Source organism: Callithrix jacchus, chromosome 19, assembly GCF_049354715.1.
Source record: "Callithrix jacchus isolate 240 chromosome 19, calJac240_pri, whole genome shotgun sequence".
NCBI lineage: Eukaryota > Metazoa > Chordata > Mammalia > Primates > Cebidae > Callithrix > Callithrix jacchus.
Genome location: NC_133520.1, coordinates 44955561 through 44980715, shown reverse-complemented (window position 1 = coordinate 44980715; position 25155 = coordinate 44955561). Strand labels below are relative to the sequence as shown.

The 25155-nt window shown below is 38.6% G+C and overlaps 1 protein-coding gene across 20 annotated transcripts in view; it reads right to left on the bottom strand.

Moving 5' to 3' along the window:
* The window catches only part of RGS7 (regulator of G protein signaling 7), a 548216-nt gene that overhangs the window by 124162 nt on the left and 398899 nt on the right, over positions 1–25155 (bottom strand). For 9 of the 20 annotated variants that reach the window (XM_078357254.1, XM_078357255.1, XM_078357256.1 and 6 more), the window contains 2 exons: positions 12331–12437; positions 7139–7190 (listed from right to left, as the gene is read on the bottom strand). The exons of 4 other annotated variants lie outside the window; for them this stretch is intronic. In XM_078357254.1, the coding sequence (XP_078213380.1) occupies positions 7139–7190; positions 12331–12437 (159 nt within the window). Of the gene's footprint in view, positions 1–7087; positions 7191–12330; positions 12438–25155 lie in introns of all 20 variants that reach the window. 7 more of the 20 variants (XM_078357252.1, XM_008985749.4, XM_008985750.4 and 4 more) reach the window with 1 other exon arrangement.

The window sequence follows — 25155 nt, the reverse complement described above, 5'->3', positions numbered from 1 at the left end:
ACTAACACCTGGCTTCAAAACAGACATAGCAGGGATGGATTCATTAAAAGTGAATGACAAAGCCTTGGAAAATTCTTCAGAGGACAATAAAACAGAACTGTAGAGGCCCTCTCAAGGCTCTTATAAAACAAGTGACTGTGTAAATTAAATGCCAAGGAGAACCCAGATGAAAAATAAAACCACACAATTTGTCTTAATGGAATGGAGATATTTGAAAACACTGCAATGTTTTAGATAAGCTAATAAATAATGTCTACTTTTAGAAAAATGAAGTTCTTTTGTTTTCCCCAAAATCTTAAGTTCTCAGTTTTCTGATATTTATACATAACAAGAATTATGATTGCATATGCAGATATTTAAGGCACTGTTATTTTATCAGCTATTCAAGGTTCAAGGCACAGTTCTAAAGTCATATAGTCTATTAATTTGGTTTTGCTTTATGTGTTTATTTCAAAATTCCTTTAAATTAGTTCACTGTGTATTTGATCTCTTTTGTTGATTATAAATTCCTTGTCATCTCTATCCGAAAACAAGGCTTTGGGTATGTCAAGCTTTCTACCAACGGTAACTGATAACTTCAAATCTGCCCCCGAAGGAAAAATTACTGTTTATCCCAAAGCCGCTGCAATTATTTCATGTCAGCCTTCAATTGCTGTGGTTGGACAACTGGAAGACTTTCTTTCTGCTGGCCTTTTATTACCATATATGAAGGATTCATTGATTCTCGATATCCTTTTGTTATTCCTTTAGTATGGTTTTGGCAAGCGGAACTTCATCTTGTATAGTTGTTTAGGGGTGCTATGCACCATCTCTCTCCCCAGGTGTGAAAACCTTCACAACATACTAGAGAAAAGACAGGCCCTCGGTTGAATATTTACTGAGGCATAAATCATCACCCTACAAGACAGTGTGATGTTCTGAACAATATTCATTGTTTCAGTTGGAAGGTTCTTATGTTGGGAACTAATTTTTCTTTTTGCAACTGACCTATGTTGGTTTTGCCATACACACCAGAAAAATCTGTATCTCTCCCTGCCATACTAAATACATATATTTTTTTCTGGCTGAATATTCCTTGTCCTTAAAATTCTGTTCACTTAATGTGATTGCCATGATCTTAACAAAATCTACATTGTCATTCAGGTCTTTTAAGATGGTCTAAGAACCAAATGTAATGTTAATTGTATTAGACTAGGATGGGGTGAGTGACACAGTCACCTCAAGTGCAAAATCTATGAGGGGTGTCAAAAAATTCAGTAATCAAAATAAATAATATGTTAACGCAATATTTGAAAAAATAAAAATTAATCAAAATAATTAATATTTTAGTGCAGTATTTGGAAAAAATAAAAATGCAAAACTTTCAAATGGACAAAATATCAAATGGACTAGGACTTGGGTATGATGGGTAAGATGACTCATACAAATACAGGGCAGCTCCTGTCTGTACTGGACATTTCCATTTCTTGGAGTTAAAATTCTATCTGGATATTAGAGATTCAACCCTTGAAAGGAGGCAGCCTAAAGACACTGTTCCCTTTGTACTCATTAAAAAAAAAATAATTTCAACTTTTGTTTTAGATTCAGTGGATAAATATGCAGCTTTGTTACATGGGTATATTGCATGATGGTGAGGTTTGGGGTATAATTGATCCCAATGCCCAGGCAGTGAGCATAGTCTCCAACAGGCACTTTTCAGCCTCTGCACCCCTCTATCATTCCCTCCAAGTAGTCCCCCTTGTCTATTGTTCTTATCTTTATGTCCGTGTCTATCCAATGTTTAGCTCCCTGTTATAAATGAGAACATGTGGTATTTAGTTTTCTTTTCCTGTGTTAATTTGCTTAAAATAATGGCCTCCAGCTATATTCATATTGCTGCAAAGGACATAATCTCATTCTTCTTTGTGGTTGTGTAGTATTCCATAGTATATATATATTACATTTTTTTTATCCAATACACCATTGATGAGCAGCTAGGTTGATTTCATGTCTTTGCTGTTGTGAACAGCACTGTGATACACATACAAGTGTAGATTTCTTTTTGGTAGAATAATTTATTTTCCTTTGAATATATACCCAGTAATGGGACTGCTGGAATAAATGGTAGTTCTATTTTTAGTTCTTGGAGAAATCTCCAGACAAGTTTCCACAATGACTAAACTAATTTACATTCACACCAATAGAGCATAAACATCCTGTTTTCTCCATAGCCTAGCCAGCATCTGTTATTTATTGACTTTTTAGTAATAGCCATTTTGACTGATGTGAGATGGTATCTCATTGTGGTTTTGATTTACAGTTCTCTGATTCAGTAATGTGGAACATCTTCTCAAATGTTTGCTGGCTGCTTCTATGTCTTCTTTTGAGAAGTGCCTGTTCATGTCCTTTGCCCACGTTTTAATCGGATTGTTTCTTGCTTGTTGCACTGTTTAAGTACCTTATTGATTTTTGATATTAGACCTTTGTCAGATGCACAGTTTGCAAATATTTTCTCACATCCTCTAGGTTGTGTGTTAATTCTGTTGATAGTTTCTTTTGCTGTGCAGAAACTATTTTAATTAATTAGTTGAATTCAGTTTGGTCCCACTTGTCAATTTTGGTTTCTGTTGCAATTGCTTTTGAGGACCTACTGATGAATTATTTGCTGAGGCCACTGTCCAGTATGGTATATCCTAGGTTTTCTTCTAGGATTTTTTTAGGTTGAGGTTTTATATTAAACTTTAATCCATCTTGAGTTCATTTTTGTTTATGGTACAAGGTAGGGGTCCAGCTTCATTCTTCTGCATGTGGCTAGCCAGTTATCCCAGAATCATTATTGAATAAGGGATCCTTTCTCCATTGCTTACTTTTGTTGACTCTGCCGAAGATCATATGCTTATAGGTGTGCAGTTTTATTTTTGAGCTCTCAATTCGGTTTCATTGGTTTATGTTTCCGTTTTTGTAATGTGTACTAAAATGGCTTTTTAATATGTACTAAAATGGTCCAGGACCATTTGTGTGCAATGTGTATGCCCAGAGGTACCAGTAAAAACCCTGCCGTGGCTTCTGTTTCAGTTTGCAAAAACTGACACTGTCTCTACTTCTTACCAAAGCTCTCTTAAGTTTTCCTGTGCCTTTTCCTCCAGCCCTTACTGTAAGTCCTTTGTGCCAGATCTCTCTTGATGATGCAGATACATCTGGGGAAGCCCATTTCTGACTCCACTTTAACAGGTGTAAGTTAGAATGCTTTTACCTGCACATAAAATACCTGAAATATTATCCAACTTGATTTTCAAAGAATGGAGTTTGTAAAGATATACACCTTTTAGTCCACATTGGCTTGTCTTAGTTATTAAACAGAATCAAAACATCCCATTCTTCTTTTTTTTTTTTTCTGAGACAGAGTCTCACACTCTCTCCTGGGCTGGTGTGCAGTGGTGCAATCTCTGCTCACTGCAACCTCCACCTCCTGGGTTCAAGCAATTCTCCTGCCTCAGCCTCCTGAGGAGCTGGGATTACAGGCACCCACCACCATGCCCAGCTAATTTTATGTATTTTTAGTAGAGACGGGGTTTTGCTATGTTGGCCAGGCTGTTCTCAAACTCCTGATCTCGGGATCCTCCACCTCAGCCTCCCAAAGTGCTGGGATTACAGGCATGAGCCCCCACCCCCGGCCAACATTCCGTTTTTCTCTAAAACCAACATAACAATGAAAACACGGTTTTTCATATCAACTGACCTATAGAGGCTTATGTTCAGCAGAACCTGCTTGGTTAGTTCAAACTGGTAATGGAAACAGGGTAGGATGCTAAGAAAGTAAAATAAACTCTTCTTTGACCTTCTTTATGCGACAAAGTCCCTCTGCCCCGAAGTTGTCCTAGAAAAGACAGCCTAGGTAGTTACTAAGCTTTGGGCCTCACAGCCCAAGTACATCACGTGATCAGTATCCTCTTTAAAAGCCAGGGGTGAGGTTTTATCAAAAAATATTCTTTAAACAAATGGCAGGAAATGCAAAATTGGATAATTCATATTGCTGCTACAATTTATTTGCACCTAAAAAGAAAAATCATAGAAAATGAAGCATAGTTGCCTACAGGAGGTGTACAGTGTCTGAGATTATTGTTGTTCTCTTCCTCCCATTTTTTCCCCATATCCTCTTAATAGAATAATTATTTTACTCCTTACTTGTATGTAATTCAGGCAAGCTAAGCACAACCAATATGTTTCTTCAGAGGAAAAAAGACTAAACATAATAATTAAAGAGTAAGTTAGTTACATAAGTAACAAGTAGTCCAGGTGTGGGGAGAAAGTGTAAGGTCTGATCCCCTTGGAAATGGACACCAGGGGGTGGTAACGTGTGTGGGAAGAAGAGTGATTCCATCTCACATGCTAATCCACCACGTTGACTCCTGACTAACAGAGTCCGGGAATGCCTCCAACATGTCTAGCTGATGATTTACTCTCTATGTAGAAACACCTATTTACTCTGAGTTTCACCTTTCCTCCAAAACAACCCTTGATATTGTTGCATACATCACCTGTGGCTGTGACACCCATAGCATTCTCTCAGCCACCTACTCCTTCCTTCCAGAGCAAATGTGTTTTCCCCAGGACCTATAAACCCTGAGTCTGGAAGGCTGTAGTGTGAAAGCCTACCTTTCTTTTGGTCACTCAAGACCACGCTTGTGTCTATAAGTTCCCCCATAAATCAGCCTTTGCCAACAAACTGGATTTTTCTGCTCTGTTCTTTGGTTTCTTGGCTCCTTCTGCATTTGGTGGACACTTTGCATATGTGGCCCTTTCAGGGAACAGTGGAAAACTTATAACATTCAGCATTTTGGGATGGTCTACTTTAAGAGATGTTCTGTAAATGATTTGCTGTGTAGGTCATGACATTTCCTCAGGCTCACCATCAAAACATCAATCTATATAAAATGATAAAACATGAGCTTTAAATGTGAGGACTCTAACATATTTGTGAAAGACACAACAGATGGGCAGAAAACACTGAGAATAGGAATTTGCTTTTCTTTTTTAAATTTTTTTAGATTGAGTCTCGCTCTGTCCCCCAGGCTGGAGTGCAGTGGTGTGATCTTGGTTCACTGCAACCTCCACCTCCCAGGTTCAAGCCATTCTCCTGCCTCATCCTCCTGGGTAAGCTGAGATTACAGGAGTGTGCTACCATGCCTGGCTAATTTTTGTATTTTTAGTAGAGACGGGGTTTTGCTGGACTCAAACTCCTGACCTGAGGTAATCTGTCCGTCTCAGCCTCTCTAAGTACACTGGGATTACAGGTGTGAGCCACCATGCTTGGCTGGGAATTTGCTTTTCAACAGGGAAAAGAGGCAGTGTATCTGCCAGGCAATAATCATGATGAGCACAAAACACTAATTCCAATGTAGTGAGTATGTGAGAGGACTAATACTAGTTTCCTTAGGTGTATTAATTTGAATTATTTTAACAACTTTAGAAAGTCAGTATTATTATTTCTGTTTGAAGAGTGAGCAAACTGAGGCTCGGAGATGTTGCATGCCTTGCCCAAAGTCACACAGTTGGTATGCGGTTACGACAGTGTTTGTGGTCGGGTCTGTCTAACTCCAATGCCTGGGTTTTGCTCCACAAGCTCCCTCTTAGCTGTTCCAGTGTTCCTACCCTAGAATTCTTTAGTGAGAAGTCTAAAGAATTCTAGACTAGAGTGAGTATATTCTTTAGTGAGATGGTCTCCAGGCATTATCCTAGGTTGAATAAAGTGCTCCAGAACATTCTCCAACTCAGATCTACAAATCAGTAGTTGTTTTTTTTTAAATAACGCCTTTCTCCAAGGACCTCAGCTTTGAGGAGTGTGTGCCCTGGACGAAGAAACTGGCATTTTCACCCCTGGAAAGAAATACTTTTGTCTCCATGTTAGGTTTTCAGTACTGGTTTTTAGATTTTTTTCATGAGTTATGTTAGTAGTTTTGACTCTTTTGACCGGCCATTCTTGGACGATGTACTAAATTCAGGTTTCTGAAATGACACACATGAGAGATAGCTTGATTGATTTTCTGTGAATTTTCTTATGTTTTCTTCTTACAAAGAAGTCTCTCCATGAGCAATATCAAAGAAAGCCAGGCTGCTGTAAAGCTTCTCTCCGCTTTTGTGTGTTACGCCAGCTCCTCTGCCTCAAACACTTGCCCTGCCTTCTCAACTGAAAAATCATTCCTCTTAAAATCTAGCTCAAATGCTACCGATTCTTTTGCAAAATCATTCTGGAAGCCCCCAGAGAACGTCAACTTCTCATTCTTTTAAACATTCTTATAATTTTGCCTATGCCACCCTCCAACTCACTTAACAGTCTATGGTAACTCCTTCTGTATAATTCTGCTTTCCCATCTAGCCTATGAGCTACTCAACAGTGTCGATGAACTCAGTCACCTTTGCGAACCCACCAATTGCACCTGGCATAGGAAGAGAAATGCTCAATAAACACTGGTAGAAATGACATTTAAAAACCATGCAATCTTGTCTTTGAAAACTGTAGCACTCGGGAAGATCTAAGATGAGTACTTAATAGGGGCTTTTTTTTCTCCTTGAAGAGCTTGACTGAAATAATGGTTACTGAACCAAGTTTCTTCTGAGTTCACTGAACTTGATTTATTAGCATTGAATTTCCTCTTTTAGCTTTTAAATTTTCATTTTTGCTTGTAATTGGCCTCTTCGTGTTTATCATAACCCTCCACTTATCAATATCATAGGATGCTTCATAGAACAGTGAGAAAAGTGGACCCTTGGGAAGCCAAGGGACCTACCAGAAATCACACAGCTAAGTGGGAGAACTGAACCAGAACTCTGGTTCCATGGGCCTCTTTTTTGTTCTTTCTAGTAGGCCAGGTTGCTATGAAAAAATAATTAACAACCCCTTTAAGCTTCTTTATAGCTCTTTAACCTATTCAGATGGTTTTCTTTAATAGTTGCAGAGGGCACCACACCACAGAAAAAGTTGTCATGAGATTTAGTGACTTTCCAAACAAAACCACTTATAAATTCAACATGAGACATAGTGGTCCCATCCTGAAGAATTGTGCTTTCTTTTTCTCAATGAAAAAAGCAATAAAATGCAAGTACACACCATCTGGACACAGAGGCTGCCAATAATAAAATGAGGAGAGATGGCACTGACCATAATCTGTGTTTTCCGGCTCCCAACAATTTGATGGCCAAAAATAGGGTGTCTGTGGAATGAAAAGAAGTGGAACCAGGTTAGACAAAGAAAAAATTAGTGGAGTTTCTGGCTTGCAAACTGCATTTACCTTCCACAATTCTCTATATTTGTTTGCTATGTGTTTGCTAATACAGAACATGTTCCAAGAGACACAGTGTAAACTCTTTGTCTACGTTTACTTTCCTGACCAATTGCTCAGCTTCTAAATATGTGTAGTACCAGCAAGCAGGTATTTCAAATGTCATTCATTTGGTGTAATTTTATACCAACTGACATAAAGGTAAATGGTCTGATTGTATTATTCAAACAAAAAGTATTCATCCACAGAGAGGACTGAAAGAGAATTATGTTCAGCAAGACTCAGGATGAAATGTATTTAAATATAACAAATTGTTTTCTATAAATCATGTATCTCGACACTATTTTTGGTAGCTCGAAAAAGCCCAACCAACCAACAAACTCTTTCTCTGAGATCTGACAATCATTTACCTGGCTCCATTAGTCATACAATGCAGTTCTCAGCATTGTCCAATGAGATGAAAACAACTTTTTACTCTCACTTTTAAAGACATTTCCCAAATTTTCTTTGTAATTAATTTCTACAATTACAATTGTAGTAATTACTAAATTACAATTTGGTAATACAACAGGGTGATTAGGGTCAATAGTAACAATTATAAATTTAAAAATAACTAAGAGTGTAACTGCATTGTTATAGCACAAAGGGTAAATGCTTGGGGGAATGGATACGTCATTCTCCATGATGTGATCACTTCAGATTGCATGCTTGTATCAGAATACCCCACGTATTCCATATATTCCATAAATATATATGACTTTTCTAGTCCTGCAAGCTGAACACGCTTGGCTCCTGACCATGAGGAAACCTGATGCACCTGTCTCCTCATCAACCCCTATTCCCTGGAAGGACGAGAACTGCAGGACTCACTGTAACAGTGATGGCAAATATTGGTACTGTGGGCTTAATTCTATCTGTCAGCTAATTATATTAAGTAGCCATGTGCAATGAGCATATTTGAAGTAATCTCTGAGCACCTGATAATGTTCCCCTCTAGAAGAGACTCTAAAGGAGAGAAAATGGGTAAATGGGAAAAACTGTTTGAATCTCTACAGAAAAGTCTCTCCAAACTAAGATGCCCCCGTCACCACCATCACCCAGGGATTCTGACTTACCCTTCGTTTTTTCTTGGAAATTATAGTAGTAAACTACTAATAGCAGTTTTGTGAACATGAGAACAAAATCACTGTAGGAATTTTGAAGAAAGAAAAAAGACTGAACCACTAGTCAAAGGAGAATAGCAAGACATTATATGGGTCACCCTCGTAACCCGAATCTCACTTGACTCCATGGGAGATGAAGCTTTGAGAATTTGATTTCTTCAAAATAAAATTGAATCCGGATTCTAGGGGAGCCCTAGGGGGACAAAGTAATTCAAACTTTGCTTTCACGTAGGGTGTTGCTTTTTGAGATGCTTCTTATGGAGTGCACAATTCCCCTTCTGTTGTTTCTATATTTTGGGGAGCATGTATGTATATGTACAGGCATATCTATTTAACCTTAAAACATCTATTCTAGTTAGACCAGTCAGACATATACTTTTTTCCTCAAAAGCACAAAAAATATTCTCAGATGCATTCTTATATTTTTCTTCATTCTTCATCATTTATTTCAGAGAGAATTTAATGACTGTAAAATTAAAGAATAAAGCATTTTTTCCTTGTGATATTATATGGAAATGGCACTAAGCTAACATTCTTCGCCAATATTGGAAGACTTTTTCTAAGAAGTAATGTTTTGATTTGTAGTGAAAGATAATATAAGAGAATAACAAACTCTTACACTTCTTTGGAATTTAAATACATATTTTATAGTTCTCTCTATATTAGGACATTTTAATGCATGAGTTTCTTGGCTTTTCAATATTGACTTCCTTAGCTAGGATGAAACTCATCCGAAACTGTTCAACTGTTGCTCAATAACTGTTGGAGCATATGCTAATGCATTGGGAGTCATGAAAGAGAGCTACAGAATCACAGCAGATCTCAATTTCAATTAGCTAAGAGAGGATGATTAGACGATTGTGACTTTATGGTAAACTGTAAGAATCACAATTAAGACATGTACTACAAATTTGAGACAAATATACAAACTGCCATGCCAATGAAATCAAGATTTCTGTTTGTCTCAAATTTATGCTTTGAAGACTCTTAAGACTTTTTTTTTTTTTTTAACTGAGTCTCGCTCTGTCACCAGGCTGGAGTGCAGTGTCGCAATCTCGGCTCACTGAAACCTCCGTCTCCCAGGTTCAAGTGACTCTTCTGCCCCAGCCTCCAGAGTAGCTGGGACTATAGGTGCATACCACCATGCCCAGCCATGTTGGCCAGGATGGTTTCGATCTCTTGAACTAGTGATCCACCTGTCTCGACCTCCCCCAGTGCTGGGATTACAGGTGTGAGCCACCTTGCCCAGCCTAAATTCATAATGATCTTTAGACTCCCAACCATTCACTGGAGGATTTGTAAACATGGTATCCCAAGTTTTCTATTTTAATTTATGATCCTAAAATATCCTTTCAAGGAGTTGAATTTCACTTCAGTGTAATAAAGAACTTTCACTGCTTGGAACCAACATAATAGAAGTGAACACCTTGAATGATACTGGGTTTTCTATTATTAGAGCTCTTCAAAAATGGACTGGCTAATGCCTTGATAGACATTATAGTAGAAATTCAGTTACTTTGGACTTTTCTGGTGTTTTAAAGAATCTTGGTTTCAGAATTCTAATATTATTAGATTTACAAATGTGTTCTATTTAGACACTATTTCAAATATGGGTGCATCATGAAAATATGTAACATTTGATATATTTATCATTAATGTAATTTTAATGCGCATATGTATCATGTTTATATCTGCCTATCTATCTCAGCACACTGAACCTGATAACTCTGTCTATCCCTGGTAGTTATGTAAGTTCATGAGTCATTTGTACTCATTCCCTTGCATTGTTCTAAAGCTTTTAAAAAATTCTCTCCTTTTCTCCTGTGTGTATGGTGATCCCTTCCTTCATATGGCTTTTTTTTTTCCTGAGACAGAGTCTTGCTCTGCCACCTAGGCTGGAGTGCAGTGGCACAATCTCCCCTCACTGCAACCTCTGCCTCCCAGGTTCAAGGTCTTCTCTTGCCTCAACCTCTTGAGTAGCTGAGATTATAGGCACATATCACTAGGTCCAGCTAATTTTTTTGTGTGTTCTTTTTTTTTAGTAGAAATGGGGTTTCACCATGTTGGCCAGGTTGGACTCGAACTCCTAACTTCAAGTGATCAGCCCACCTTAACCTCCCAAAGTGCTGGGATTACAGGCATAAGCCACTGTGCCCAGCCTCATGTGGCATTTCAGACCCATGAGCATGAATAAGACATTTAAACCTAGTCTGTCTTCTACCTTTTTTTCTGGGAATAGAGATTTCTTTCAAATATCAGAAAGCATTAGTCACATATAAACAATTTATTTGCTAATCACTAATAATTCCTAGTTATTAAAAATTTAACCTTGGGACCACAGGTTACTTTAATAATATGCTCTTTTAAGCTACCATTAGTTTAAGTTTAGCTGTTTAAAGAATACGGCTCCATTAATGTAAAGATTTTGTGAGTTAAGTGATTTAACTACATGCTTGAATACTTAAGTCAGTATCACTGTTTCCGGAGACAGATTTATTTCCTCCTAGCTCTTAAGTGCAAAACTGTCCTGTGATTATTTGCCTTGGGGGAAATGAGTCCTAAGGAAGGGGCAGTGAGACTGTTCTACGAGGACAATAATCTTTGAGACGATTTTTTAAAGCAAATGATTAAAATAATTCCTCTTTGTTCTCGGTTTTCCCAAACAAATCTTAGGCACTCCGGTTACTATTCAGTCATTTACGTAGATATAGATCATTTAATAATACTTAGAACAAGTGAGAAGAAGGCTCCAAAGTCTGAAAGGTGGACCACAGAGAGAACCCCCAGTCCATGGACCATGAAGAGAACCCTCCATGTTGGAAATAGGTTAGATTGACATTCAGCATTTTATGTGCCTTAATTTTGCAGGCTAGAATCTGCTAGTCAGTTATTAATGAGCCATAATGACTACTGAAATGTAGAGTACACTTTAGGTAAATCAACGTGAACTCAAGTGTCAAATACACTTATGATGACTGAAATTAGAGTCCACAATCATTACCTGAAAGAATGATAGCATCTGTGTCATTTGCAAATGACCTAGAATGACTCTTACCAGTTTGCAAGTTATCTGAGGTATCCTGTTGCAGCTGAGTGCACACACACACTATATACCATCATGTCAGTCTCCACAGACTTGTAGAAGAGCCTTGGATGCTGAAAGTTTGTATGATCAGCTGAATGGGAGCGTCAAGCATTCCCATGAAAAGTTACTTGGGATGCAGATGGTCTGTATCACAGGCAAGGGTCAGACTATAAGCCATTGACTTACACTTCTCCACTTCCTTTATCTTTTCTTTTCTTTTTGAGAAGGAGTCTCCCACTGTCTCCCGGGCTGGAGTGCAATGGTGTGACCTTGGCTCACTGCAATCTCCCCACACTGGGTTCAAGTGATTGTTCTGCCTTAGGCTCCTGAGTAGCTGGGATTACAGGCAGCCTCCACCAAATCCAGCTACTTTTTCGTATTTTTAGTAGAGACCGGGTTTCGCCATGTTGGCCGGGCTGGTCTCAAACTCCTGATCTTGTGATCCACCCACCTTGGCCTCCCAAAGTGCTGGGATTACAGGCGTGAGCCACTGCACCTGGCCCCTTTCTAGTAACGTAATGCAACTTACAGAGGAAGACTCTCTGGTCTTCCCAAATGCCATTAAGTCATTTTCTGAATTTCCCTTAAGCTTTTCATATAAAACAGAATTTCCATCATCACACATCATCGTGACTAAGCATACTTCATTTTTCTCTGTTTATTGCTTTTTATGTCCCTAGTTGAACATTAATCAGTTTCTAACTAGCCTAAGTCAAAGTAAAATAGGTCATAGTTTTTAAAAGTTCTGTCAAAAAGAAACCTAACTAGCAAACCAAATGCAGGCCTCTAGTTGACTGTTCAAGAACATTCCTGTTAAACTTACTTGAAACCGGTAAAAGGTGCCATCATCCTTGAGTGTGAGGACGTGATCTGAGATTGGGAAGAAGTAACCATGGGCAGCCATTAATGTTCCCAAATGGAGCGCCTCCACTGTTTCATGGAAACAAACAAAGAACATATAAAAAGCCTTTTACATTTATTCATTTATAAGAATGTAACATTATGTGTGGTTCCTTTAGACCGCATTCTTGGCTTCACTTCGGTGTAATAAAGAACTTTCGCTGCTTGGAACCAACATAAAAATAGAAGTGAACCCCTTGAATAGTGTGTTTTCTATTATTAGAGCTCTTCAAATATGGACTGGCTAATGCCCTGGTAGACATTATAGTAGAAATTCAGGTACCTCTGAGTTTTCTGGTGTTTTAAAAAATCTTGGTTTCAGAATTCTAATATTATTAGATTTACGCATGTGTTATATTTAAACACTATTTTAAATATGGATGCATCTAAAAACCTGGCTTTGTGCTTTTCCTTCTTTTTTTCAGCTCTTTCACACAAGATACTAAGATGGTTCTAATTCCTGGTAACAGCTGCCATGACCAATGTCATTCCATGACAACCAGCCCATGAGAAGATAAAGTAAAGAAACGTTAAAATGGGAAGGCTCTTCCTAATCTGTAGAATCTGTCTCCCTCATTGTGATGACACGTGTTGGCTCTGTATTTAGGCATTTATACTGCACTTTAAACTTTTTAAAAAAAGTTTTCACGGCTGGGCACGGTGGCTCACACCTGTAATACCAGCATTTTGGGAGGCCGAGGTGGGCGGATCACAACGTCAGGAGTTCAAGACCAGCCTGGCCAACATGGTGAAACTCCAACTATACTAAGGACAAAAAAAAAAAAATTTATCTGGGCTTAGTGGCACATGCCTGTAATCCCAGCTACTTGGAAGGCTGAGGCAGGAGAATTGCTTGAACCTGGAAGGTAGAGGTTGCAGTCAGCCAAGATCGCACAATGCACTCCAGCCTGGACAACAGGGAGAGACTCCGTCTCAAAAAAAAAAAAAGTTTCCACTTGTATCACCTCCTTCTCCATATCATAGCTATATAGTACCATCAGTAATGTTTCTAGTGATACAGATCATTATTTTGTGATGCTAACAGGAAATGTTAAGACATCAGTGATGGGCCATGTATGCTGCACTACTGAATCTACGACTGGTGATTGTAAAGATTGCTCTAGCTTTTACTATTCTATACAGGGTTCTAAGTATGGAGTAGAAGTGATTTATTTGACAATGGAAACATTGTAGTCTGAAAGGAAGGCTGTAATACTCTATACAGTGTTCCAAATATGGGGTAGGAAGAGATTTATTTGACAATGGAAACAAAGTCTGAAAGTAAGGCTGTAATCCTCATACTACAGATAGCTGCCACCAATATCTTCCCACAAAAGGGTTAATAAAATTTGATCAGTAGTTATTATTGCATTTGTGCAGAGATGACATAAAGTTTTCTAACTTAATGTCTAGAAAATATAAAACTATGCAAAATAGTTTTCTACTCCAACATAAAAATATATGTAGAGTTGTCCCCTGGTATCCTCAGGGGATTGGTTTCAGGACCCACACAGATACCAAACTTCAAACATGCTCAAGTCCCCCGGTTTGCCATCCCACATCTGTGGATTTTTGATCATGGGTGGTTAAATCCACAGATGTGGGAGTCGTAAATAGAAAGGGCTCACTGTATATAGAAAATACCAAAAAGTTTAGATTTATTTATCTGTTTATGTATCTTTATGTACAATTCATTTATAAATTTATTTCTGTTTTTTTTTTTTTTTTAACAAGAAGCCAGGATTCTTACAGCAGTTCCAGGACTACATGAATCTATATCTCCAGCCATCAGTCATAGGGAGCTTTTAATCAGTAAGGACTGAGTCACTAAGCAGCTACCTACGGTACAGCTGAGCCTGAGAATCTCATCCTTCTCCTACCCCTCACACCTACATAACTAATACATTTGTTGTTAAATTTTTATCTTTTGTGGGGTACTATGATGCCCCTTGAAATTGTTATCCAGCATCTTGCAAACATTTCAGTTGATGATAACTTCTACCTCTCCCTGCGTTGTTCTTGCTGATAAAGAACACCTGCCAACTGTTCTTCACTCTTGGCCCTGGCTTTGCAAGACTGTTATTAAGGGCTCCAGCCATCATCTCCAAACTCCCAATCAAGTCTCTCTCTGTATAGAATGTGTTGTTTTTCTACAAAGGAGCAATTTTTTTCATCAGCTTTGTGTGTGTGCATGTGTGTGTGTGTGTGTGTGTGTGTGTTTCCATCATTTCCACATCCTTTCAGTTCAAAGTCAAAGTCTTTTCAAAGCCTGCACTGCTCATAGCAACATGCCTACCTATCCTTGTTAAAACTTTGGTGCCAGGGTGTCATTGTGAAAAGAACAAGAACTTTGAAGACACCCACCGTCTTCTGTTACTTTCATTCTCTGTGCCTCCTCCATCTATTAATAAAGGTCATAAACCCACCAGGCAGGATTGATGTGAGAATGACATGAGCACACCTGTAATGAAATTGGAATTGCACTTCCAGCCTAGTAGATACTCTGCATATGGTAGCTGCTGTGCTTCATTCTTTACACACAAAATAATTTTTACTTTTCTACAAAGTACTTTCAGAGAATCTCCTTCCATACATTTGCCTTCCACTCAATAGGTTGAGTGAATATTTTCAACACAAGAAAATTATAAATGTTTGAAGTCATAAAGTGATAGATATGCTAATTATTTTGATTTGATAGTTGCGCATTCCATGTATTGAAATATTGCTCTGTACCCTACAAATATGTAACAAAATTTAAAAATCTAGGGTGAGTCAGGGAACCTGACAGTCCAAAATAGCCATGTTCATCATCATCATATTACTTTTTTTTTTCTTTTCTTGACTGTCTATAAAATTAAAATGCTGAGAGGATCCATAAGGATAGCTGGACCATAACAAATGAGCAGGTGCTCAGAGACCTGGTTAAAGTCTCAGTCCCTAGGTACCCCTGTGGATGAGTGAAGGAAATGCAATCCCAAAATACCCAAGACTGATACATTGATTGTTTCGAGTTGAAAACACTGGAGAAATTGTGGTTTCAGAAAAGGATAGTTGGCCTACCTCTTCCTATATGCAGCAAGCCATAAAGATTCCTCTGAGAGGGGTATCCTCCCTTTACCAGGGCAAGAAAATAGCTCTTGCCACCAGAGACTGGGAATTGGGGGCTGCAATGAACCTGAATAAATAAACTTAATGAGGCCAGGCACAGTGGATTATGCCTGTAATCCCAGCACTTTGGGAGGCCGAGGCAGATGGATCACTTGAGGCCAGGAGTTCAAGACCACCCTGGCCAATGTGGGAAGCTCCACCTCTACTAAAAAAAAAAAAATACAAAAATTAGCTGGGCATGGTGGTGGGTGCCTGTAATCCCAGCTACTTGGGAGGCTGAGGCACAAGAATCGCTTGAATTTTGGAGGTGGAAGTCGTAGTGAGTGGAGATCACACTATTGCACTCCAACCTGGGCAACAGGGCAAGACTCTGTTGCAATAAAATAAAATAAAATAAAATAATAAAAATGTAAAAATAAACTTAATGAAGTAACCCTTACTTTCCACTAGTTTTATACCCCCCATATATTCCCCTAGTGATTCTGCTAGAAAATTTACTGCTGGCAGCCAGATTTTCTTTGTTCTGTCACTCGTTTCTTAAATTTATTATTCTGTGTCTAACAAGTATAGAAGTGTCTTGCTTTGGCCATTTCTTCAGACTTTACTCTCTTGTGAAGATCCCCATGTACATGTAAAACTAATAAAATGTCTGTTCTTTTCTCTGATTAATCTGCCTGGTGTCCATTTGATCTCCAGATCCACAGAAGAGCTTCGGGGGGCTGCAGGTGATCTGTGACTTCTTGAAACCTGTCAGGGAATATTGGGTGGGGCAACATGTAACATCCTTTGCAGGACTTCCAAGTCTGTCTTCTTATATAGCCATCTTGATTATTTTAGCTCCAGCAGTCTGTGGCCTGGGAAGATAGTGTTAGCACAGTTTCCCGGAAGAGGAATTAAGTTACGGCACCTAAGGAAATCTGCAGAGTGTAGATACAAGAAGGAACAGGTGAGATGCCCAGAAAGAAAGACAGTAAGAGGAGTCTCTGCATTCTAAGCATAGGAAGGAGTGTGACTAAAATCAAGTCAAGAAACAACAAAAGCAACTGGATGTCGAGTGTTGATGAAGGTTAGAAAAATGTAGTGAAAGTAAATACAGAGAAGCTACAAGAGAAGACAAGAAGTGAAGCATCATAAGAATATTCTTGGCTCCTGCATCTCATTAACTACGTACTTATAAATTATATACTTTTAGAGTGCAAAGGGTATGTTGGCAGGTGCTTCTTTAGGTAATACTACCATAATTAGACATTAATACATGCTTGCAAATGAGAACTACAGTGAATTAGTAAAATTCACCCTCCTTTTTTGAGGTACAATATCTATTTTCATTTTATTTGATGAGAAGAGGATTGACCTTCTAACAATGCTTATTAAATGGTTTTAAGATTTTTGGTCAAATAGTAATCTAGAGATACTGAGATAATAATAGATATTATGTGTTCATTACAGGATCTCCAGAAAATACAGCTCCAAAGCAAGATAAATGCTTAGATGAAAAATCAGAAAGTTGGGGTGAATTTTCTCCTTCATTTAGGATGACAAGTTTAGCACTGAGCATATCCATGGCAAAAAAGCAACTGAATCAGTATTTGCTGAATCAATGAACAAGGACCTTTATTAGTAAATGACACATCAAAAATATTAAAAACCTAACACTGCATTAAAAAAAACAACCAGGGCCGGGCGCAGTGGCTCACGCCTGTAATCCCAGCACTTTGGGAGGCCGAGGCGGGTGGATCACGAGGTCAAGAGATCGAGACCTTCCCGGTCAACATGGTAAAACCCTGTCTCTACTAAAAATACAAAAAATAGCTGGGCATGGTGGCGCGTGCCTATAATCCCAGCTACTCGGGAGGCTGAGGCAGGAGAATTGCCTGAACCCAGGAGGCCGAGGTTGCAGTGAGCCGAGATTGCGCCATTGCACTCCAGCCTGGGTAACAAGAGCAAAACTCTGTCTCAAAAAAACAAAAAACAAAAAACAACCAGACTAATTATTGTGTGTTATAAGTTGTTGAGGTGGGCTGTTGTAAATATTTTGTTGTGAGAAAACAAAATAGTGATTAACACCACAATAAATGCCGGTAAGAGGTCTTCGAGTGGACTTGGGGAGTATTCTCAAGATCAACTTGTTTATTGTTAGGGACAAACATGGTGACACATGTGGTCCCACTGTTCCTAAATCTTAGCACCACCTTAATTTAATAAGAATCTGTAAAAGCACTGACAATCTTGGAACAAAGTGTTGAAAGAGTTTAATGAGTAATCTATCAAGATCACTCTCCCAATAACGGCACGCCAGATGGCTCAGCAGCCTCATGCTTCACGGCAAAATAATCGCTAATTAATCTTCTCGTACATGTGTTATCCTCTCCACCCACACAGCTAAAGTTCAACAATAAACCTACTAAAAAATTCCGGTTTATTTTTTGTTTGGCTATTCAAGCCATGAGCAAACTGAGAAACAAAAATCAATCTCCAAACACTTCGGATTAGGTGAACAGCCTAGAACCGCTTTGTTAGGCCCGATACCATCACACGATGACTTCACGCCAAACTCTACAGGAATGGAATTATCAACATCCTCTGACAATCAAGAGAATGATCCACAGCATAATTTGCTTTTGACCACAATGACTTCAAAAAGTTGACAGGATGAAAACCATGGTATAAAAGGGGCTTGAGGAACTCCAGTGGTGCAATCAGTCAGCGCACAGTGCTTATAAAAGAAGCTTGAGTTCTTGAGTGCAAAGTACTCTATATTTACGATGTAATTTTAAAACTCAGTAATACTTTCCTTACTCAGAGGCTCAACTTCTTGCAGCCTCCTCTTCTTCTAAATGCAGCTCATAATTTTGAGATGATTAAAAAATGCCTCTAAGTCAAGAAAATGATAATTTAAAATTTCACTGAATCCTACATTTTATCACCATCATATGTTATTTACTCTTATTTATGTGCATATATTAAATTTTTTTCTTTTCCAACACACAGAATAAATATGATTAGTATGTGGGGAGGAATATTTTAAAAGAAAGTCTAAATAGAAAAAAAATGGCAGCCGATTATGTAAGGGAAAACAGAGATGCTAAAATGAAGACAGAGGTACTTACTTAATGATAGTTACAGGCATTCATCAGGACAATTCTGAGTCAGACAAAGAAGATACGCCAGACTCGTTATTTTCTGTTTAAGAAGACCTGGAAGTGGTCATTTTAGAAATCCTTCAAAATATTATACTTTTTTTTTAGAACTGGCATTTGGAAAGGTAAGATTAGTCATGTGGAAAAATCTCATATGTAGAACATTTTATTCTATGACAAAACCAAATAAAAATGGACTATTACCATATTTAGAAATTTCTGAAGTAAGTTTATTTTCTCAATAGTAGGAGTTAGTGAAAGAAGTATCTGGGCTTTCATCTTTTTAAAAAAACATCATTTTCATTTAAGAAAAATCAAGTGCCACCTTCTCAACAGCAATCTTAATTCGGGATATGGAGGGGAATAAAATGGTGACACAGAATAGATAAGCTAAAATAGATTCTATTTGGGAGAAATAAAAACAGATTCATGATTTGTATCGACACTGAGTAGTGCAATAGGAAATTAATATAAGTAAATGCTATTTCCAAAAAAGGAGCAGAGAACAAGATTATGCCAAGCCCCTGCCTAGGTTCACATCCCGGGTCCCTCATTTGCCACTGTGTGACTTGAGCAAGAGATTGGGATTCTGTGGGCCTTGGTGTCCTCATCTGTGAGCAGAAGTTGATAAAATACTAGTGCCAAAGATTAGTAGTAAGAATCAACTGAGATACTATGTGCAATGCACTTAAAACACAGTCTGCCACAGACGTGCTCCTGAGATGAGAGTTCTTATCAGTTGATACTTACACAGCGTCAAATTCAGGAGCACTTGGTCTAGTCTAAAGGCCAATGGGAAACACAAGTACGTAGTGTTGATCTGGGCTTCCCAGTTACGTGAAATACTTTCAGTCCAAATCTATTTTAAATGCCCCATGTGATCAAACCCATCTCTTGTGTGCTGCAGTCGAGTCTGCCCGGAAATATATCTATGTTTTTCCCTACAGCAAAAAACAATAACAAAGTCCCAAAGAAAGTACCATAGGTATAGGGACAGATATTCAAAGGCAGCATGCTCTGCACTCTAGGTCTACGGGACCATACCATGAATATCAGATCCAATGAGAAACCTGCCTGGTTTAGAGGAGGACTGATATGAGGACACCCTGAATCTGAGAGTAGAAGAGTAACAGGGACAGAGACAGCACAGGGACAGCAATCAGAATGGAGATGAATTCTTAGGGAAGCATAATATTTGCCCAGGACAAAAAAAAAATCAACATTAAAATAATAAAGCAATTGGCAGTGACAGCAACAGACAGTCACAAGCCAACGATCTTTTCTGCACACACAGAGTAGACCAGTCTAGTTGTCTAATGGCAGTTATGACATCTTAGACATTCTCCATATATAGAAAATCATGCTGAAATTTTAAAAAATGATCCATGTAACACTGGTGTGAATAACTGGTTTCAGATCCACATTATACAGTCGATATGATATTAGCGTGTTCATTCCCCAGATTTAGAGAGGTAGTTCATCAGCCAATCCTTTTACAGGACTCCGTTATACTATATACATGGGTTAGGAGCATACGATAATATCCAGATGTGATAAAAATCATGCTTACTTCAACTAAGTACAGTACGAGGAAACCATACCAACTGCAGGAGCCAGGGCAATAATAAATTACAGTGAAAACAACATTCCATCTGAAGTTCAGTCTACATTCTGCAAAATTTCCATTAGTTAATCTGGCTGAATGAGCTGGAAGAAAGCAGGGCACTGAATTAACTATTTAATAGGCAGAGGAGTTTCTGCAGCATGTGTTGCTTCAAATCAGAGAGAGCACACACTGCCAAAGAAGCACCTGTGGGAACCATGAGAAAAAGGCTCCACTGCAAGTCATGGGACTTAAATTCTAATCCTAGTGTCTGTAACTACGTGTCATGAGTAAGTCACTTCCTTTCGTAAAGTTAGCATCTATAAATGCAGGGGGGATCCCTACAGACTTTAACTCTGAGTCCATGACAAGGTGTGCAGTCAAAACACCTGCTAGGCTGGGCACAGTGGCTCATGCTTGTAATCGTAGCTCTTTGGGAGGCTGAGGCGGGCGGATCACGTGAGGTCAGGAGTTCGAGACCAGCCTGACCAACATGGAGAAATCTCATCTCTACTAAAAATACAAAAAATTAGCTTGGCATGGTGGTGCGAGCCTATAATCCCAGCTACTCGGGTGGTCAAGGTAGGAGAATCTCTTGAACCTGGGAGGAGGCTGTTGCAGTGAGCTGAGATTGAGCCATTGCACTCCAGCCTGGGCAACAAGAGTGAAACTCCGTCTCGAAAAAAAATAAAAATAAAATATTTGTGACAGAGCAGCCTGTCCATCCTTATTTTGCCTTTTTGTGTCAAAGTGAAATTGATTTTTCTTTATTTTTCAGACATTCTCACCATTGCCCATGTCCCAATACTCTAACACAGAAGAAAAACAGCCCAGTATGAAATATAAGAGCAGATTTTAATTTCAGTTGCTTATAACTCAATCCTGACAATGCTCAAGGGTTGCTAGAGTATAGCAACTTTTTTGTGTACACAGAGCAAAATAATGTTCATTCCAAATAGGAACTGGTTTTATGCATGTGTTCTATTTATACATTTTCAAAAACTGGTTGTAAAAATGTACACATGCTTTGGGATCAGCCAGTAACACATCCTATGTGCCAAAATACCCTGAATGTATTTTGTCTGAAAACCCAACGTCACTCTGAGGAATAAGCAACATTTTTTCTCATAATACCTGTTAATGGTATCTCTCTTAAAAATCACTATTCCTTGATATTTGAACCATGATGAATAATAAGTCTAATTTCAAAGCCACAGCCGTGGTTACAGAAACAGTTACAGTGTTTATGAAATCTCCAAACAAAACCAGCTGGAATGTACTTTTATCTGTATTTTGGAGAAACAAATGCTTGAATTGAGCAAAGCATATAGGGTATCAGGACTGATGTTTGCAGCTTCTGAATAATCTTAACAGCACAGTATCATTTAAAAAAAATCCTAGTTTATTTAAGCCCAGGTTTCTACCAACTTTTATTTTTTAAATCTCTGTGTGTATATGTTATTTTATGTATATGCTGTATACATATGTGTATATATTGTATGTGTTTTAGTAATGAAAATAATCTGAAAATAAGTAACTTCTAGGAATATCTAGATTCTAATACACAAGCATTCCATGGACATAATGGATAGAGACTATCTTTCTCAAAATTAGATTGGAAACTAGATATGGGTACATTTGTTAAATAAGTTCTCTAAAACATTTTTCTGTTCGCGGTTTTAAAATTACTATGATCGTGCATCAACGATTTGATTTTAAATACTGCAATTAAAATGATAACTACTGCACAACAATCACAGTAAGGCAGGTTCAGAATCCACAATGAGTACATTCAGATGAGCTATTAAAAGTATTAACGACTTCCCCAATATCCCCCCTCCTTTTTTCACCATTTTGCTTGCCAATTTCACTATTTTGTGTAATGAGCCAGAATTTAAATATCAGATATTTTAAAGAATTAAAATCAGGCTGGGCCTGGTGGCTCACACCTGTATTCTCAGCATTTTGGGAGGCGAAATTGAGAGGACTGCTTGAAACTAGGAGTTTGAGACCAGCCTGGACAGAGTGAGGCCCCATCTCTACAAAAAGTTTCTTAAAAAATTAGCAGGGCAGCTGGGCACGGTGGCTCACATCTGTAGAATCCCATCACTTTAGGAGGCTGAGGTGGCCGGAGGCTGAGGTGGGTGGATCACGAGGTCAGGAGATCCAGACCATCCTGACTAACACAATGAAACCCTGTCTCTACTAAACACACAAAAAATTAGCCAGGTGTGGTGGCGCGGGGCCTATAATCCCAGCTACTCAGGAGGATGAGGAAGGAGAATCCCTTGAACCCAGGAAGTGAAGACTGCAGTGAGCCGAGATCACGCCACTGTACTCCAGCCTGGGTGACAGAGAGAGACTCCATCTCAAAAAAAAAAAAAAAAAATTTGGCAGGGCATGATGGTGCATGCCTGTGGTCCCAGGTACTTGGGAGGCTGGTGGGAGAACTGCTGTAAGCCCAGGAGTTTGAGTCCGCAGTTAGCCATGATCATGCCACTGCACTGAGTGACAGAGTAAGACCTCCTCTTTAAAAAACAAAATTAAAAAAGAATTAAAATCAATTAGCCCCCAAGAAAATATAGTTTCTTATTTTAATTAAGTAAGTATGTAGTGAGACAGATTTATTTCCAGAATTCAAATAAATTCTAGGGGAGCGGGGAAAGGGGCAGTCTGATCAATGGGTACAAAATTCCTCTTAGGCATGAAAAATAAGTTTTGGTGCTCTATTACACAGTAGGGTGACCACAGCAAATAACCATTTAGTGTATATTTCAGGATTGCCAGAAGGGGAGATTTTGAATGTTGTTACCACGAAGACATGATACATGTTTAAAGTGGTGAATATATGAAAGCCACTGAATTGGTGGCTGTCATCTCAAACCCACTCTTCTTGCAGTCCTTCTCATCTCAGTTAATGCCAGTGACTTGCATGCCATCCCTCGGACCAAAAGCTTGGATCATCTTTGATGTCTTTCTCCCATTCACTGTATCTAGTCCAGAAGCATACACTGATGGTTCTGTTTTGCTGAATACACTTAGAATCTGCCCACTGATCAGCCACCCACCTCTGACACCCCAGTCTAACCTGTGTCATCCCGTGGCTGAGTCACCACAATAACATTCAAACTAGTCCACTGATCAGCCACCCACCTCTGACACCCCAGTCTAACCTCGTGTCATCCCGTGGCTGAGTCACCACAATAACATTCAAACTAGTCCACTGATCAGCCACCCACCTCTGACACCCCAGTCTAACCTCGTGTCATCCCATGGCTGAGTCACCACAATAACATTCAAACTAGTGGCATTCACACTTTGCCCTTTGCTATGATGATGAGCTTAAGACACGCATCAAATCATGTTGCTCTTATGAAGGCCCTCAACCATTTCCCCTATTTCTCAGGATAAAATCAAGTTCTCTGTCATAGGCTTATAAGATCCTATATGATCTGGCACCCCAGTTACTGCTCCGTCTTCCTTTCCTATTTCCTTCCTCATCTTTACGCATCCTACTCTAGTTTGCAGACCTCCCTGTTGTTCCTCAAACATACCAAGGATGTGCAGACCTTGAGGCTTTGCTGCTCTCTATTCCTGGAACGCTCAGAACCCTCCTCCAGAGAGCAGAACACACCACTTCCTTCCTTCAGCTGGATTCTAGCCAAAGCCACCACATCAGAGACACCAACCCTGACTACACTGTATAATATAGAATGTACACTCCATATATCTTTCATTTGCCTTTAATAAAAGCCATTTTTATTTAGTACTCATCACCAATTGCCATATAACATAGTTACCTATTTTTATTTATTATTAATCTTGTCCAGAGAATATGTGAAGCTCTAGGTTAAGTATGGACATTTTTGTTTGTTCCCTTGCTTGGTCTGCTCTCTGATCATGACTTAATTTCCGAGGTACTGCAACCGACTAAAAAACATGAGAGCAGAAATGGATGAAAGGAACTTACATTATTTCATAGCACAAATTTCCAGAAACAAAATAGAGGAGCCAAAAGATGCACATATTTTTAAGTGTTGCTATTTCATCTATTTAGACGGAGTCTACGTCGCCAGGCTGGAGTACAGCGGCACGATCTCGGCTCACTTCAACCTCCACCTCCCATATTCAAGCAATTCTCTGGTCCCAGCCTTCCGAGTAGCAGGGATTACAGGCGTCCGCCACCATGCCTGCCTAATTTTTGTATTTTTAGTAGAGACTGGGTTTCACCATGTTGACCATGCTGGTGTCAAACTCCTGACCTCGGGTGATCCACTCGCCTCGGCCTCCCAAAGTACTGGGATTACAGGCGTGAGCCCACTGTGCCAGGCCTATGTATGTCTATGTTATTTAAATGTAGTATTGTTCCATTTCCAGATGGTATTATTAGCAATAATACATATATACATATATATTATATATATATGTATATATATAATATATATAATATGAATATATATTATATGTGTGAGTGTATATATATATATATATATATATATATATATATATTATAAAATTTAAATTGTTACCAAAAGGATATAAATGTGTTGGTATCCCTGTAAAATAGTTAACCACCTGGAATTATTATTTATTTCCTCATTCTTCATTTGCTGGGAAGAAATGGTATTTTGCTTTAATTTGACTTAACTGGAGTCATATTAAATTTTAGCTAAAATGCACAGTCTTCTAATACACAGTATAGGAGAAAGAAAAGACATTTAAAGTTGGCAGAGAAGGTTTCACAAAAGGTAGGTTAGACTAGGAATGGAAAGATTTTAGACTGGTGGTCAAGAGGATGGTCCTTCAATTTCTCTCCAATTCTGCAAAAAAATGCTCTTTTTTCTATTTTCTCACCTTTCACTTTTGATTTGTTTCCTATGCTTATCTTATGTAATTA